At 37.7% G+C, this 14,263-nt stretch overlaps 1 protein-coding gene across 1 annotated transcript; it reads left to right on the top strand.

The window, feature by feature from the left end:
- The first annotated feature begins 767 nt into the window (after positions 1-767).
- On the top strand, positions 768-13,576 carry LOC114542736 (low-density lipoprotein receptor-related protein 6-like). Its single transcript, XM_028562204.1, is given in 18 exon segments — positions 768-1,202; positions 3,372-3,772; positions 3,851-3,979; positions 4,129-4,329; positions 4,763-4,861; positions 4,864-4,957; positions 5,594-5,985; positions 6,514-6,636; positions 6,988-7,381; positions 7,948-8,483; positions 8,729-9,143; positions 9,593-9,795; positions 10,266-10,469; positions 10,942-11,064; positions 11,316-11,440; positions 11,472-11,535; positions 11,893-12,042; positions 12,440-13,576. Coding segments are annotated over 17 exon segments (4,431 nt in total). The 5' UTR covers positions 768-1,202; positions 3,372-3,375; the 3' UTR covers positions 13,222-13,576.
- The last annotated feature ends 687 nt before the right edge of the window (positions 13,577-14,263 follow it).

Raw genomic sequence — 14,263 nt, 5'->3', positions numbered from 1 at the left:
ACAGTGGCATTTTCAAGAAATCGTGCGGGAATTATATGTTTGGTTTATCGCGTGAAGCAAAGCAAAACGCGAGTATTATGTGTCATATTCATGCTTTGTTGGCGCAATTTGTGCTGTACATTACAAGCTCTTGTTCCATCTTCATGCCAATGTCGCAATTATTTGCTAAACGTGTTCTTAAAGCGATGAAGATATATATTATTATTATTTAAGACGCTCTGATCCAATGCCCAGTTAAGGCCACAAAACACAACAAGCTTGACGATTATATTTGTTGTGAAGCGTATTTCACATCTGGACCGCTTTGCGTGATATTTAGCCACATAGAAGCGGTGATTTTTCGACCTGTTTATAGCAGCATGTAAACTTGATTGACTTTTGGTTAGATTTTTTGCGTTCGGAAAGCGAATGGGGGATAAAAACATCTATAGTTGCCTCTCATTATGGACATTCATTTATAAAGGCATTGTAGTCAAGTAAATGTTTATTTACATATCATTTGACTTGATTAGAAGCTAGATTCAAGCTTTACTCAATTTTCATCTTAGTTTAAAATAAGCTTTACATGCATGCTGTTAAACAAGAGACATTATATTTAGTCTAGAGATCGCTCAAATGTTTTGTGACTGATTGTTTGTACAGATCCGTATCTTACAAAAATATTCATCCATGCAGCTGTGTAGCAAAATGCGAAGAGTATTATGTTTCGCTCGTTGTCGGGTTATAAGGCTAAAATACTCCGGCAAGTGCTAATCAACCAAATATTACTTGTTTTCTTTGCTTTTTTTAGTTGAACCGCTCAGGCTTTTATACTCGGAGAGACGGAACATTCGTTTGCTGCATGTGGAAGGAGATCTACGTGGTCAAAACAATTTAACTACCACAGTACTTGCAGATAACTTACAGGATGCTATAGCCGTCGCATTTCATTATAAAGATCAAATTTTATTCTGGACTGATGTCTCCCTCGGAAAAATATTACGGAAATCTTTAAAGGGAGACGGTCGCATTGAAACTGTCGTCTCCGTTGATTTAGTAAGACCCGAAGGAATTGCAATTGATTGGGTCACAAAGAAAATTTATTGGACTGACTCGCACTCGAAATTAATCGAAGTTGTGAATTTGGATGGAACGCAACGTTCTGTGCTATTTTGGAACAACTTAGACCAACCAAGGGCGATTGTTGTTGATCCCATCCATGGGTATGTTACATTTTTTTTGTACCGGATTCCAATATATTTGGCTGGGTTTCAACCTGCAGATTATCTCAAAGGGTCGTCGAATGGAATTTCTTCATGAAACCTGAGATATTGCAGATTCTAGCCAAAGTTTGCCATCAATGTTACATATGTCTATACATTCGATTTTTTTACAATTTCACTAGAAAGTTGATCTAATTGGATTTTCGAAGCCATTAAAAATCCATTAGAATTTGCATGATCGAACATAAATATATTGGTTAAGAAATGGTTGGAATTATAAGCAAGCTTCCAGACTTTAAGTGTAAAATAATTCATTTTATAGCCTAGAACCCATGCTGTTTTGTATATATTGTTAATAGTAAGCCATTTCGCAATGTTTTTTTTTCAATTCACAAAGTACTGTTGTCGAAATATGAATATATAGGAATATTGGTGTGTTCGAAGTTTAATATAAAGATAATGCCCTGTGAGGGAGGTCATCCAGCGTGTTTCTCACAGTTGGAAATACTGTATAAGGACTGTAGTATATCCATTGCGGCGGTATCTTTTAGAATTAATTCTATTTATCATGCAAGGAGAAACAGCTTTAGTTTACACAATGATATCTGAAACTATTTATTTTTGTACGACGCGTAACTCCGGTAAATATTCTGGTATTTTTAAATAGTAACAAAATATACCCTTGTGTGGAATATTCCATGCAATTAAAGATCAATATCACTGAAAGCTTCTATGCAGTAAGAACGTTTTATGCAGTTTTATTTATTTAGTTAAGGAATTTGGTGCTAATTATTCTCCTTTTAACGGAAGCTTAATTGTTTGCGACGTAAGCTTGGCGCTATCGCATTATGCGCTGGTGGTTTGAGCAAGCCTATGGCAAAGTGAAAGAAAACTTTAGCTAAACGTGTTTTGTGACATTTTAAAGTGTGTATTGTTCGCGCTCGATCTATTTTCTACGGTTATGTTAGTTTTCTGGCAGTCAGTTGGGGTGAACTCCTGCTGTAAGCCCCAGTTCCGGACTAGCAATTGCCAAATGGAGTTTCAAAATTACATGTGGTGCCATTGAATATAAATATGTTCACTCCTAAAACACTTTCTAAAAAAATACGTTGTTTGGTTTGTGTTATTCATATCCTCTAAGGAGGTATCTACATGAATGTACACATCAACCATTGATTGATTCTAATAAAAAATGTAGTCATTCAAATTAAATTTTATTATTTGAATAAAAATATATACACACATGCAGTGCAATATAGTGTAAAGCCTTTCTGCTTTTGTAATAAATCACACTTGAACCATTTCATTCCTGTCCATGAAATTTATATATGTGAAACATATTAGGCTTTCATACATGTAGTATTAATGTCTGAATAAAGAGATGGTCATTATTGTGCATTCATGTTATTTCTGTGCTTCTAAGCATTTTAAAAAGAAATTTTACCTAAACTATGAAATTTAATCACTCATTGTAATATATGGTCTATCTGCAACAAGTAGTTTGGTGTCTGAGTGGTATTATGTGCATAAAAATGCACACCACTTGTATTATTTTTTGAAATTCCAAACATACTATATTGTGTGATGCATGTTTTGCATTTTTAGTTCAAACATTCATGTTTTGTGAGTTTGTCCTGTAATGAAGTAGAAACAAAAGTTGAATATAATCAATTGAGTGCAAGAGTATATTGTAACCTATTAATTGAGTTATTAGTGGCAAAAGACATTTGCCCTAAAGCATCCTAACCAAAAAAATGTAGTAATAGCATTATTATTTTCTGAAAAATGCTGTAAATATTGGAAACATGTTTTAATCTGCCTAACACCATATTTTGAACCCAGTGGTCTCTAGTAAAGCTTTCATAGGATTTCCTGTATTGTATTTCTTAATTTTAATACCTTGACAAATTAATTGTTGAACTGCATAATCATAATTTGTCTATCATCCTATACCTCAAACACTTTTGTCTGCAGTAATTTAATACCTCCACTGAAAAGTGTAGCCTGACATTTGATTAATGAAAATGCATTAGGGAAATTTATGTAGGAGTGTGGGATATCTGTGGGAGTATGATATTTGCTGCCAAATCAATGCCTAGCTCAAATCATCCATTGCCATTGGTAAACACTGTGTGTCAGCAACTGTTAAATGTTGACATTGTATTTTAGGTACATGTTTTGGTCTGATTGGGGTGAGAAACCCAGAATTGTGCGAGCGTCAATGGATGGTTTAGGCCGAAGGGATCTGATCACTGAGGACATCAAGTGGCCGAATGGTTTAGCTGTTGATTACAAAGACCCTAGATTATTTTGGCTTGATGCCCACAAGGACTTCAGTCGACTTGAAAGCTCAAATCTTGATGGAAAGAATAGAAAGAAATTAATTGGCAGTTCTTTGCCACATCCATTTTCAATTACTATATATCGTGATAGAGTATATTGGACAGACTGGGAGAGAATGTCCATTGAATCTTGCAACAAAAAAACCGGGCATGAAAAGTGGCTTGTTAAAGATAAAATAAAACATTTAATGGATCTTCGAGCTTTTGAAGCTGAAAGACAACCAAGCGGTATGATTTTAACAATTATTGGCAATAATACATAGCATGTATGGAATAAATATATTCCATATTTTTTCTTTTATTTAGTACCAAACCCATGTGCTGAGAATAATGGTGGTTGTAGTCACTTGTGTTTACTGGCTGCAGGTGGGAATTATTCCTGCGCATGTCCAACTGGGATTGTTCTCTTGGATAATAATAAAACATGTGAAGATGGTAAGAAAATACCTTGGCTTATGAATATAGGGAACTATAAATTTTCCCATCTTTACACCTATGTGTCAGTTTGGTGTTTGATAAGGTGTAAAGAGGGGAAATTTATTACTACAGTTCAGACTCTATTGTATTTTTTGTCTTTTTGCTAGGACCACAAAATTTTGTGATTGTTGCCAGAACGACGGAATTAAGATTGATCTCACTAGATACACTGGATCACACCGCAATAGCACTGCCTATCCATAATATGCGCCATGTTATTGTCATTGAGTTTGATCCAGTAGAGAGATTTGTTTACTGGACTGATCAACAGTTACATCTCATCAAGAGGGCTAAACTCAATGGCTCAGGTACAATAAGATAATTTATATTCTGTATAATTTATGCAAATGCACTAAACCTTGGCGACCATCATTGAGGTGAATGTGTTTAGTAAAGGTCGTAATAAAATGATGCGACCATGCCACTGAGATGAATGAGTTTAGTAAAAGTCATAATAAAAATGATTACCCAGGAAATTAGCTCATTAGTCCTTGACTTATGACTTATGCTCATCTCATACTCACACTCATACTCATACTGGGCCGAAAGTAGTCTTGTAGGCCTTGTATCCACGCCATTACAAACTACAATAAGGGAACTGGGAACACTACAATTTCAGCAGCAAGTTAGACTTCCTTCCAGTCTTGAGTCTTACTAAATCAATCTTTTAAAAAAACCTTCAGTCTCTGGCTAGAGACAATTCACTGAGACTAAGTTGTGTATTTGAATTTTCGTGTGTAGAAGAACAAACCGTCGTTCAAGCAGAGGTGAAATTCCCAGAAGGAATTGCTGTGGACTGGATTGGCCGTAATCTTTACTGGAGTGACACTGGTACTGACCGTATGAAGTTAGTCATTTGAATGGTTCTTCAAGGAGAGTCCTTGTGTCTGAAAAACTTGATGAACCTCGAGCCATTGTCGTCGATCCAGGAGAAGGGTAATTATTGCATTTTAGTTGGCAGATATTGGTACCCCCCCCCTGCCAGTGGTTGATTCCAGTAAGGGCGCAATATATCGCTACCCGTGATGAGTTTGTTGTACGAAGGCCAGATATACCGTTACCCACCAGGGATTAGTTGTACCAGGGTTGTACGAAGGGCAGATTATATCGTTACGCACCAGGGGCTGTGCGGGTTGATAGTACGAACGGCAGATTATATCCTTGGCCACCGGGGGTTGGTTGTACGAAGGCATATTATATCGTTACGCACCAGGGGTTGGTTGTACGAAGGGCAGATTATATCGTTACGCACCAGGGGTTATCCGGGTTAATTGTACGAAGAGCGGATTATATCCTTACCCACCAGAGGTTGATAGTACGAAGGGCAGATTGTATCCTTACGCACCAGGGGTTGGTTGTACAAACGGCAGATTATATCCTTACCCACTAAGGTACAGATATCCACCAGGGTGGTTGTTCAAAACCTACAAGATGTTCGAAGGCTCGTTGTAAATCGTTACTCGCCGGTGTTCGGTCTTTCGAAAGGCAGATTTATTGTTATCACCAGGACTTGCAATGACGCGGTCCTTTTTTCTACGCATGTCACGATCGTATTTTCTACTGTATTTTTAGCTACATGTACTGGTCAGACTGGGGATCTCGTCCTAAACTGGAACGTGCATGGCTCGATGGTACTCATCGTGAGGTCCTTGTCAATACTTCCATTGAGTGGCCTAATGGTCTTGCTCTGGACTACTTGGAACGTAGAGTATACTGGGCGGATGCTAAACTTGATAAAATTGAAGTTTGTAATTTAAATGGTAGTGGCAGGCGTGTGGTACTGGATACAGATGTGCCCCATATTTATGGCTTTGGTTTGATTGGCAAGCATCTTTACTGGACTGATTGGCAAAGACGTAATCTTCAGAAGATTAATGTTGATAGCTCACATAGCAAGGACATTATTGTCGAGTTATTACCAGCTGTAATGGGTCTAAAGGTTGTGGATATGAAACTCAAATATGGTATGTATAAATAAAACAGCCTGTTGAAGTTGACATGCATAATATGTTTCGTGGACAGCGGCCGTAATGAGCCCGGCGAAAAATCTCATAAGACAGATATAGATTGAGGACGGGAACGTTATGTATTAGATAACATGAAAATGTGGATAAAATGGTTTGACGTTTTCAATTTCTGAAATGCGAAATAACGCGTTTTATGCAATCTGGACGTTTAGGAATTGTCAATCTGGAGACTTGAGTTAAAATACTGTATTTCAAGAATGAACAACATATTCATCTGTTTGTTCAACATTCCGCCCTCAATTTCCTAATTCTTAGAATCTTTGAAAGTTTCAGAGTGTCGCAGTTTTCTCATTGACCAATTATTTCCAGGAGGAATGCAAAATTTCTTCGAACCTCTCGCATCCATAAAAAAATCCGTCCATGAGCAAACTATTGATGAGAATGGCAAATTCTTCTCATTTTCGTGCTTTATAAAAGTACAGTAGATGCTCATTCATGATGTTTTTGATGTTTAGGAGGTAATGAGAGGTAATGATTGCCAGAAGAATAATGGAAATTGTTCTCATTTGTGTCTCTACACGCCGATTGGAGTCCAATGTGAATGTCCCATGGGATTAGAACTTACTAAAGATAATAAGACATGCGTTGGTAAGTTATTTAGAATCCACAATGTCAAAGTAAATGAGCTTGTAGGCACACCACGAAAGTACTGCAAAGCTCCCGATCTGTTAACGCGGGCCTTCATCAAACACATTTACACGTCACGTGAATATCACGAAAGCTTTGCAGCATTAACTACCTACGTGTGTACCTACAAGCTAATATACTTATTTGATGTCACCTTGCAAACTTACAAAAATATTAATGTTAATTCTTCTCGTGAAGTACTTACTGTACATGTTGACATATACCCATAGTTGCTACTGAACTTTCTTCTACCATTTAACTGTATTTATTTTAGATTCGGTAAAGTAATTCTTGTTTCTATTTTGTATTTAGTTCCGGAAGCGTTCCTTCTATTTTCTCGCCTGAAAAGTATTCGTCGCATATCAATTGACACGACCAATGGCGACAAACCAATACCCATACCTGGCATTATTGACGCGAATGCGGTCGATTTTCACATCAACTACAGCAGGATATTCTGGACCGACATGGAATCAAATAAAATAAATCGAGCATTTTTAAATGGCAGTCAATCGGAGGTGGTTGTGGATGTTGGCATATCATATCCCGATGGTTTAGCTGTTGATTGGGTGGCAGACAACATCTACTGGACGGATACGTTCTTTGCGCGAATCGAATGCGCGCGACTAGATGGAGCGCACAGAAAAACATTGATTTGGAAGAATTTGACTGAACCGCATTCGTTAGCGTTAGACCCTGGCAATGGGTAAGTCGCGGTAATTGTTGATAATTCTATGCACAAGTGTCAATCGTCTGGTATGCATTTTTTTCGTTGACATGAAAACGGTTTTTGGTGCATTCTCCGTAAAGGTAGATTAAAATATACATTTGTATCGAAAGGATTGATTCAAACTGAAATTCCTTTGCTTGTAAAGTATGTGCCTTTAAATCACGCCAAGTATATCTGAGCGCCGCACAAAGCATTTTTCGTTTCCTAGTTAACGATTTGTTTCCACTGATGCAGGGAGAAAGCCCTTTAACGGAGTCCGAGATTAAAAAAATCCATCGATCGTAAATCTTACCTTTTATCAAACGATATATCAATTATTATTGCGATTGGGTGGGTGGCAGATAGCATCTGTGTACGGTTTTGGAGAAGATACATAATTGCCAAACTAAGAACCTTCGAAAAATTTTACTTTAACTAAAATTTAATTAATTAGATTTTATCGAATCCGCTCACACAAGTTTTTATATAGTTAAGACGCGAAAAAATATAGTCCTGAAATCATCCTGCATGCCGTTACTAAAATTCATTAAAATTTTATGTAGACACATGTATTGGACAGAATGGCTACAGTCATCTTCTGCGGCTGCCATACTTCGTGCAAATATGGATGGAAGTAATATGACTATCCTTATCACCAATCGTACTGACATGGCTCGGCCGAAAGCGTTGGTCATCGATTTCTTTGAGAATATGATTTATTGGACAGAAGAACATCACAATCATATTTTACGGGCAAGAATTGATGGTTCTGGTCTTGAGAAGGTTGTTTCATTTCATCTTCCGCATCCCAACTGTTTAACACAATATAAAGACTTCATTTACTGGGGAGACCAACAGGAAGGCACCATTACCAGAGCTAGTAAATATAACGGCGGAAACCGAACTACCATCGAGGGTAATGTAGAGTACATAATGGATATGAAGGTATTTCATGATAGTCGGCAGGTTGGTTGGAATGATTGTGGAAATGAAAATGGCGGATGTAGCCATCTTTGTTTGGCTGTATCAAATGGAAAATACACCTGCGCATGCCCAAACCATTACACATTGGATGAAAAGAACAAAAAAACGTGTATCAGTAAGTATTGAAGATGTTTATTTTGATATACTTGTTTATAATGGTGGTCTGCATGATCAGTTACTTTTACCTTTTGAAATTTGAGGCTTTAACATTTTGACTTCTCAGTTACAGTTAGCTATTACTAACAGCGCCAATCAAAGCTATTTATCTTACATAAATACAACTTTACAAACCTTCATCCAAACTGTTTTTTCAGTCAATGTTTATAAACAATTGTAATGATGAAAATCTTCTCACTCTAGGTCCTCAGCTTTTTCTACTCTACAGCGATGGTAATACAATACGCAGACAAACTATAGATCACGTCGACAATTTTGACGTTTACCTCCCGTTAAATATACAACATAAAGTACGTGCGTTGGAGTACGACCCAAGGACTGACATGGTATACTGGATATCAGTATATGATGATCACGCGTCAATTTACAGAAGTTCTCCAAATGGTTCACATGCAGAGAAAATTCCCACCTCGAGTAATGACGAAGTATTGACTTCGCCACTGGACATTGCTTTAGATCCGTATGGTAAACAGTTGTACTGGACGGATGATATTTCGAAATCAATCAAAGTCACCAGTCTAACGAGTGGTGCCATTGGTACAATAGTAGACGATGAAGAAAGTAATCCAAAGTCTATTGCCTTGGATCCGAAAAGAGGGTGAGCCAGTGAAATTGTCTTGAACGAGTTTTGCGAGTCTCCTGTAATAATGTGAATAATTTATGTTACACCATTTTAGGGCCTGTTCATACAAGACAGGCCAGGCCAGCTCGGCAGTGCTGAGATATCGCTTCACATATTATTTCACTATATTTGTAAAATTGCATTCATATGGAACCGGGCCAGCCCTGATCTCGCGAGATCCCGTCTGAACGGACGGGCTCATATAAAAACATCAAGCGGGGGGCAGCAAAAGCGAGCCAGCCCTCACCCGTCTCATATAAACAGGCGCTCTGAATCATGCGATTCTGCTGATAATTCCCCAAGAAGAGACATACTACAGTAAGGATGTTTTAAAAAAGAAAAACAAGTGATTGAACATGTCGATAATTTTTGCATTCCGACAAGCGAACATTTTGGCATTCATCTAACGCTGCTGATTTTTCTAGATATATGTATTGGACAAACTTCACAGATAAAACAGCAAGCATCGAGAGAGCAAGAATAGACGGTGTTCGAGATCCTGACAAGCCTCTTTATATTAAAGATCGTAACAAAGTTCAACTTGAAGCTCTGGTTGTTGATCCTAATGGGGAGTATCTTTTTTTTGTCGAAGAGATAAAACAGAAGTTCATCAGACTTTCTTTGAAAGGTATGTTTGTGTGTATGTGACCTTTATTTAAAATCTGATCGACGATAGCCTGATCAGCATTTCCTGTTTTCCATGAGAGGCGTCGATATACATTCAAAGAAATAACTATTTATAGACAATAACATGAAATAACAAAGTTAAATACAAAGTTAATAGAAAATATGTACATTAAATTTTTTCGGCGTGACCCTATTTAATTATAGCCATTGGAGTTTTATAATTACTGCACTGCTTCACACTCTGGGATTTTCCAAGTCATATTTATACCTGCGTATTGTGTGATTAAAATACGTTGTGAATACGCAGCCGTTATTTACGTCGGATGTTGAGCACTGCAGTACCCGCAGGCTTGTTTGTAAGGAGCTAGCGCATGATATGCTAAACTATCGTATACTGTTATTGTATTTGAGCTATATTGACCACGTGGCGATACAAGCATTCCTAATTTGTTTGAAAACAAACTTTCGTAGATTTAACGGAAGAAGAGCTTGACGTGAGCAATCTAATAAAAGTGCACAGTCTTGCGGTGTATGCAAATTTCTTATACTGGGTGGATTCAGGTTCTGGTAAACTGAAACGTGTGAATAAGATGACTGGTCAAGATCAAGAACTTATTCAAGGCGGCATTAAGGAACCTGTTGATGTTATGGTTGTTGATAAATATTCGTTCGATGGTAGGTTTGCGGGACTCGATAAAGCCTTTGAACTTTGTTCTTTTTTGACTGTGTACATGTCACGCGATCATCTACGATGTATCACGATCATCTACGATGTATCACGATCATCTACGATGTATCACGATCATCTACGATGGTTATTGTCTCTGATCAATGACACACAAGTACTTTGTTATTTTCGATAAATTCGTCGCCTACAGTACATGCATGGCTGAATGCAAGGGACATATGAGAACAAGGCTTGCTTGGTGCACATACAATCTGACAGGAAAAGCGGCCGATGATACCATTTATAAGTTTGTTTTGATCTATTGTGTATAAAGATAGATATGTGGATAATTCGATCAGAAAAGCTTGCCCATTAGTGCATGATTTTATACAAAGTGATAACCTTCCCCTCCCCACCCACTACACTATATTTTCTGGTCTATTAAGCCAAACTATAAACATCTTTCTCCCTTCAATTTAGACAATCATCCATGTTTGAAGAGCAAGAGTGTTTGCAGTAATCTTTGTTTTGCAAGTCAAGATAAACCTGTCTGTTCTTGTCCGAAGTATTTAGTGCTCGGAGAAAACAAACGAACATGCCAATGTGAGTGTACTTTGACGCAGTAAGACTAAGAGGACGCTTTTTATAGCTAGGTCGCGTATTTTGGTGTTCACTGCATATTTCAGGATTGTTTAAGATTGTTTTGTTAGTTATATTACGTTGAATGATGGATGAAATATCAATAACACCTTGTTTTCAAGTCAAAATTTTTTCGTGCGAGATATTTTCTTGTGTATTTCTTCGGCGGTTTTTGAACGACATTTGACTAACTGTTCGTTATTGGTTTATTCTAGTTCCCCCAACGTGTGGTCCAAATCAGTTCAGTTGTAAGAATGGTGAGTGTGTACATATGGCGTGGAGATGTGATGGTGCACATGAGTGCGAGGACCAATCTGATGAGATGAATTGTCCTCCATGTAAAAAGATGAATTTCAGTGTAAAAAAAACAATGTGTCCCATTAAAAAACCGATGTGATGGCGCACCAAGATGTAACGATGAATCTGATTCGTGCGGTAAGTTCCGTTCTTCAATATACCGTCTTTATAACAGCTAGTAAACTTTTAATAGTAAATCTATAACGAATTTTCCTGACTGAAAGAGTTTATATTGATTAGGTGGTCCAACGTTGTACTGTCATTATGATTTGAGCCCGAATGATGAAAACGAATGTTATCCATATGAAACCCCATCTATTTTTGACCATGCAGTAGCTTATAAATACACCTTGCACTAGCTATCATTAAGATTTCTAAAGGAGCTTGAAACAACCAATGTTTCATCGTTATACCCAGTTACATATAGAAATCTTGTATATATCATTTCAATTTCTGATGCTTACTGATTCAACCGGGATATTTTGTTATTGTTAGGCTTGAACTGTGCGGAAGGTAGCTTTGTCTGTTCCGACGGGAAATGTCTTCCTCCTACGTGGAAATGCGATGGTTTGGAAGATTGCTCTGATGGCAAGGATGAAGATGCTAAAGCATGTGCTAATGCCAACAATGGAGCCAGTAACAATGGTAATTATTCGTTCCTTCATATTCTAAATATACTCTATTTATCTTCAAGAGTTTAATTTAATTTGTACTAAAGATAGAAAACGTTACGTGGTTTATCGTAGTTTATGTATCCGTTATAGCTCCTCTCCCAACCGTTTTCAACCGTTGTAAAAGTGCTTTAAAAAGCAATGGAACTACGGAACTACGCTCCACAGCCAATAATTAGCAATAAATTCGGATTGAAAATTCTCTGTTTAATCTGGGCTAAAAGAAATCACCTGTGATTTTGAGCGATTTAGAAAACCATGCACCATCCCAATGAGCAGATGGTGCATGGTTTTAGATGGTTGAAAAGTTTTTAGGCGGTCTGATCTTGGTAGGTTTCCTAATGCAATGTTCGTTTTTTTGTTCAATTTAGGCACCAGGCTTCCTACACAGAGTAGAGATATGAGTGGATCTTCTCATCGTGATAAGATTGTGATCGTGTTCACTTGTGTCGCCGCCATTATCTTCGTTTTGATAATATTGTTTTTCTTAAAACGAGCCAAACTAAAGCAGGAAAACCCGTATATGCCACCGCTAGTCCAAACAACAACCTGTCATGAGTCATCGTATAACGGAGATTCTGATGGCACTCATTGTTACTCAAAAAGATTAAATGTTACAGTTAACGCTTCGATATCTTTGACCAGTAACCCCACGGACACCGGAGATACCTTCTATAACCGTGATAATCTTACTGGTCAATCTCAGTCGGCAATTGGTCAAACTTACCAGCATTCACTTTCAAATCCTCCACCATCACCAGTGACAGATCGTTCACATTTCACATCTGTCTCAGGGAAGTACTACAATACTCCTTCACCGTCAACATGTGAACTACACATGTATCATAGACCTTCTATGCCGAACTATACCACACCAGCAACGACAGATGTTGAATCATCTGTTTCAAAATATATCAATTATGAACGTAAACAGACCTCTAGTGCATATTCGTCAGTCTCTGATGAAGACTTTGAACTCGAAGAGGATCTTTATGCTCCTCCTCCCACTATATGCACGAACTATTTCTCAGAGGGGTTACACTTCTCGGATGATGGAGGTCCCCCACCATCCCCGAGCAGTGAGGTGGGGTTCATACATGAACCGGATCCTCCACCGCCATCACCCGTTACAGATAGTCCCTCAATGGCGTAGCCTTAATTTATACGAGGAGATAACGGATGGAAGAAGGTCGTCAAGAGACTGGTAACAGAAGCTCCAGAGATAGTATAGTGTCAAATCAACATCTAAAGATGTTTGCTGAGTTGCCGTGGGGCGTGGATCCAAGTTGACCGCATAACAGAGTCCGAAGTCAATATATTGAATATTTTAATATGAAAGATAACTTGTATATAAGTAAGAATATGTATATATAAACCTTTACAGATTAACGTGTAGAAATCTGTATTTTTATCATTTTTATATAGAAAACTACACTAGGTTCGTGCTACGAGCCCAGACCAGATATAATATATATATATATAGATATATGAAATAGACATACATATAGAGGAAGTATATACTTAAAATTGTGTATATTTTGGAATAAGAAATTTTATACATATTTTGCTGATGAGAAATTGATTTGAGCGTAAAATGAGTGTGTGTGCGCCAACGGATAAACGACCACGCCATCCAGGTAGGTACAGTGGCGTAACGCCACCGCTGGGGGGGCGTCCAACAGCCATTTGTGCCCCCCCCCTCCTTTGCTCCACTAAACTTGGCTGAATGCACGACTTACGTCTACAGAATAAATATATATTACTATGCAGAGATCATACGTCTCCAAAAATTCATAATAACACAATATTAATAGGCTGCCTATACCATGTCCGTGGATGGTAATTTTATTTTCCATAAATGTGTTATTAATTTCTATGCTAATTTTTGTCGGGGGGCACCCATCACTTCACACCCTGACACCCCCAAGTTGAGAAAATGAGATATTTATATTCTGTTCACCTGTAATCAAAATTGATGTTCAGTTTGGTTGATTTATAAAAACTCCAGAAGTTAAAAAGGTCCGGTCCACTGAGAACATTATAAACAGAATGTATGCTCCCGAGGGAAATAGTGAGTTCTGTTTTCCCAAGAGTCTGAATGTTTCCCGAGACGAAGTCGAGGTAAAAATTGAGATTGAGGGAAAACAAAATTCACTATTTCCCGAGGTTGTGTGCATTAAGTGTTTTGTTATATA

This window comes from Dendronephthya gigantea, unplaced genomic scaffold (genome assembly GCF_004324835.1).
Source record: "Dendronephthya gigantea isolate DGI-Jeju-01 unplaced genomic scaffold, DenGig_1.0 000385F, whole genome shotgun sequence".
Lineage (NCBI taxonomy): Eukaryota > Metazoa > Cnidaria > Anthozoa > Malacalcyonacea > Nephtheidae > Dendronephthya > Dendronephthya gigantea.
Note: the sequence above shows the minus strand (reverse complement) of the source record. Positions and strands in the feature narration are given on the sequence as shown.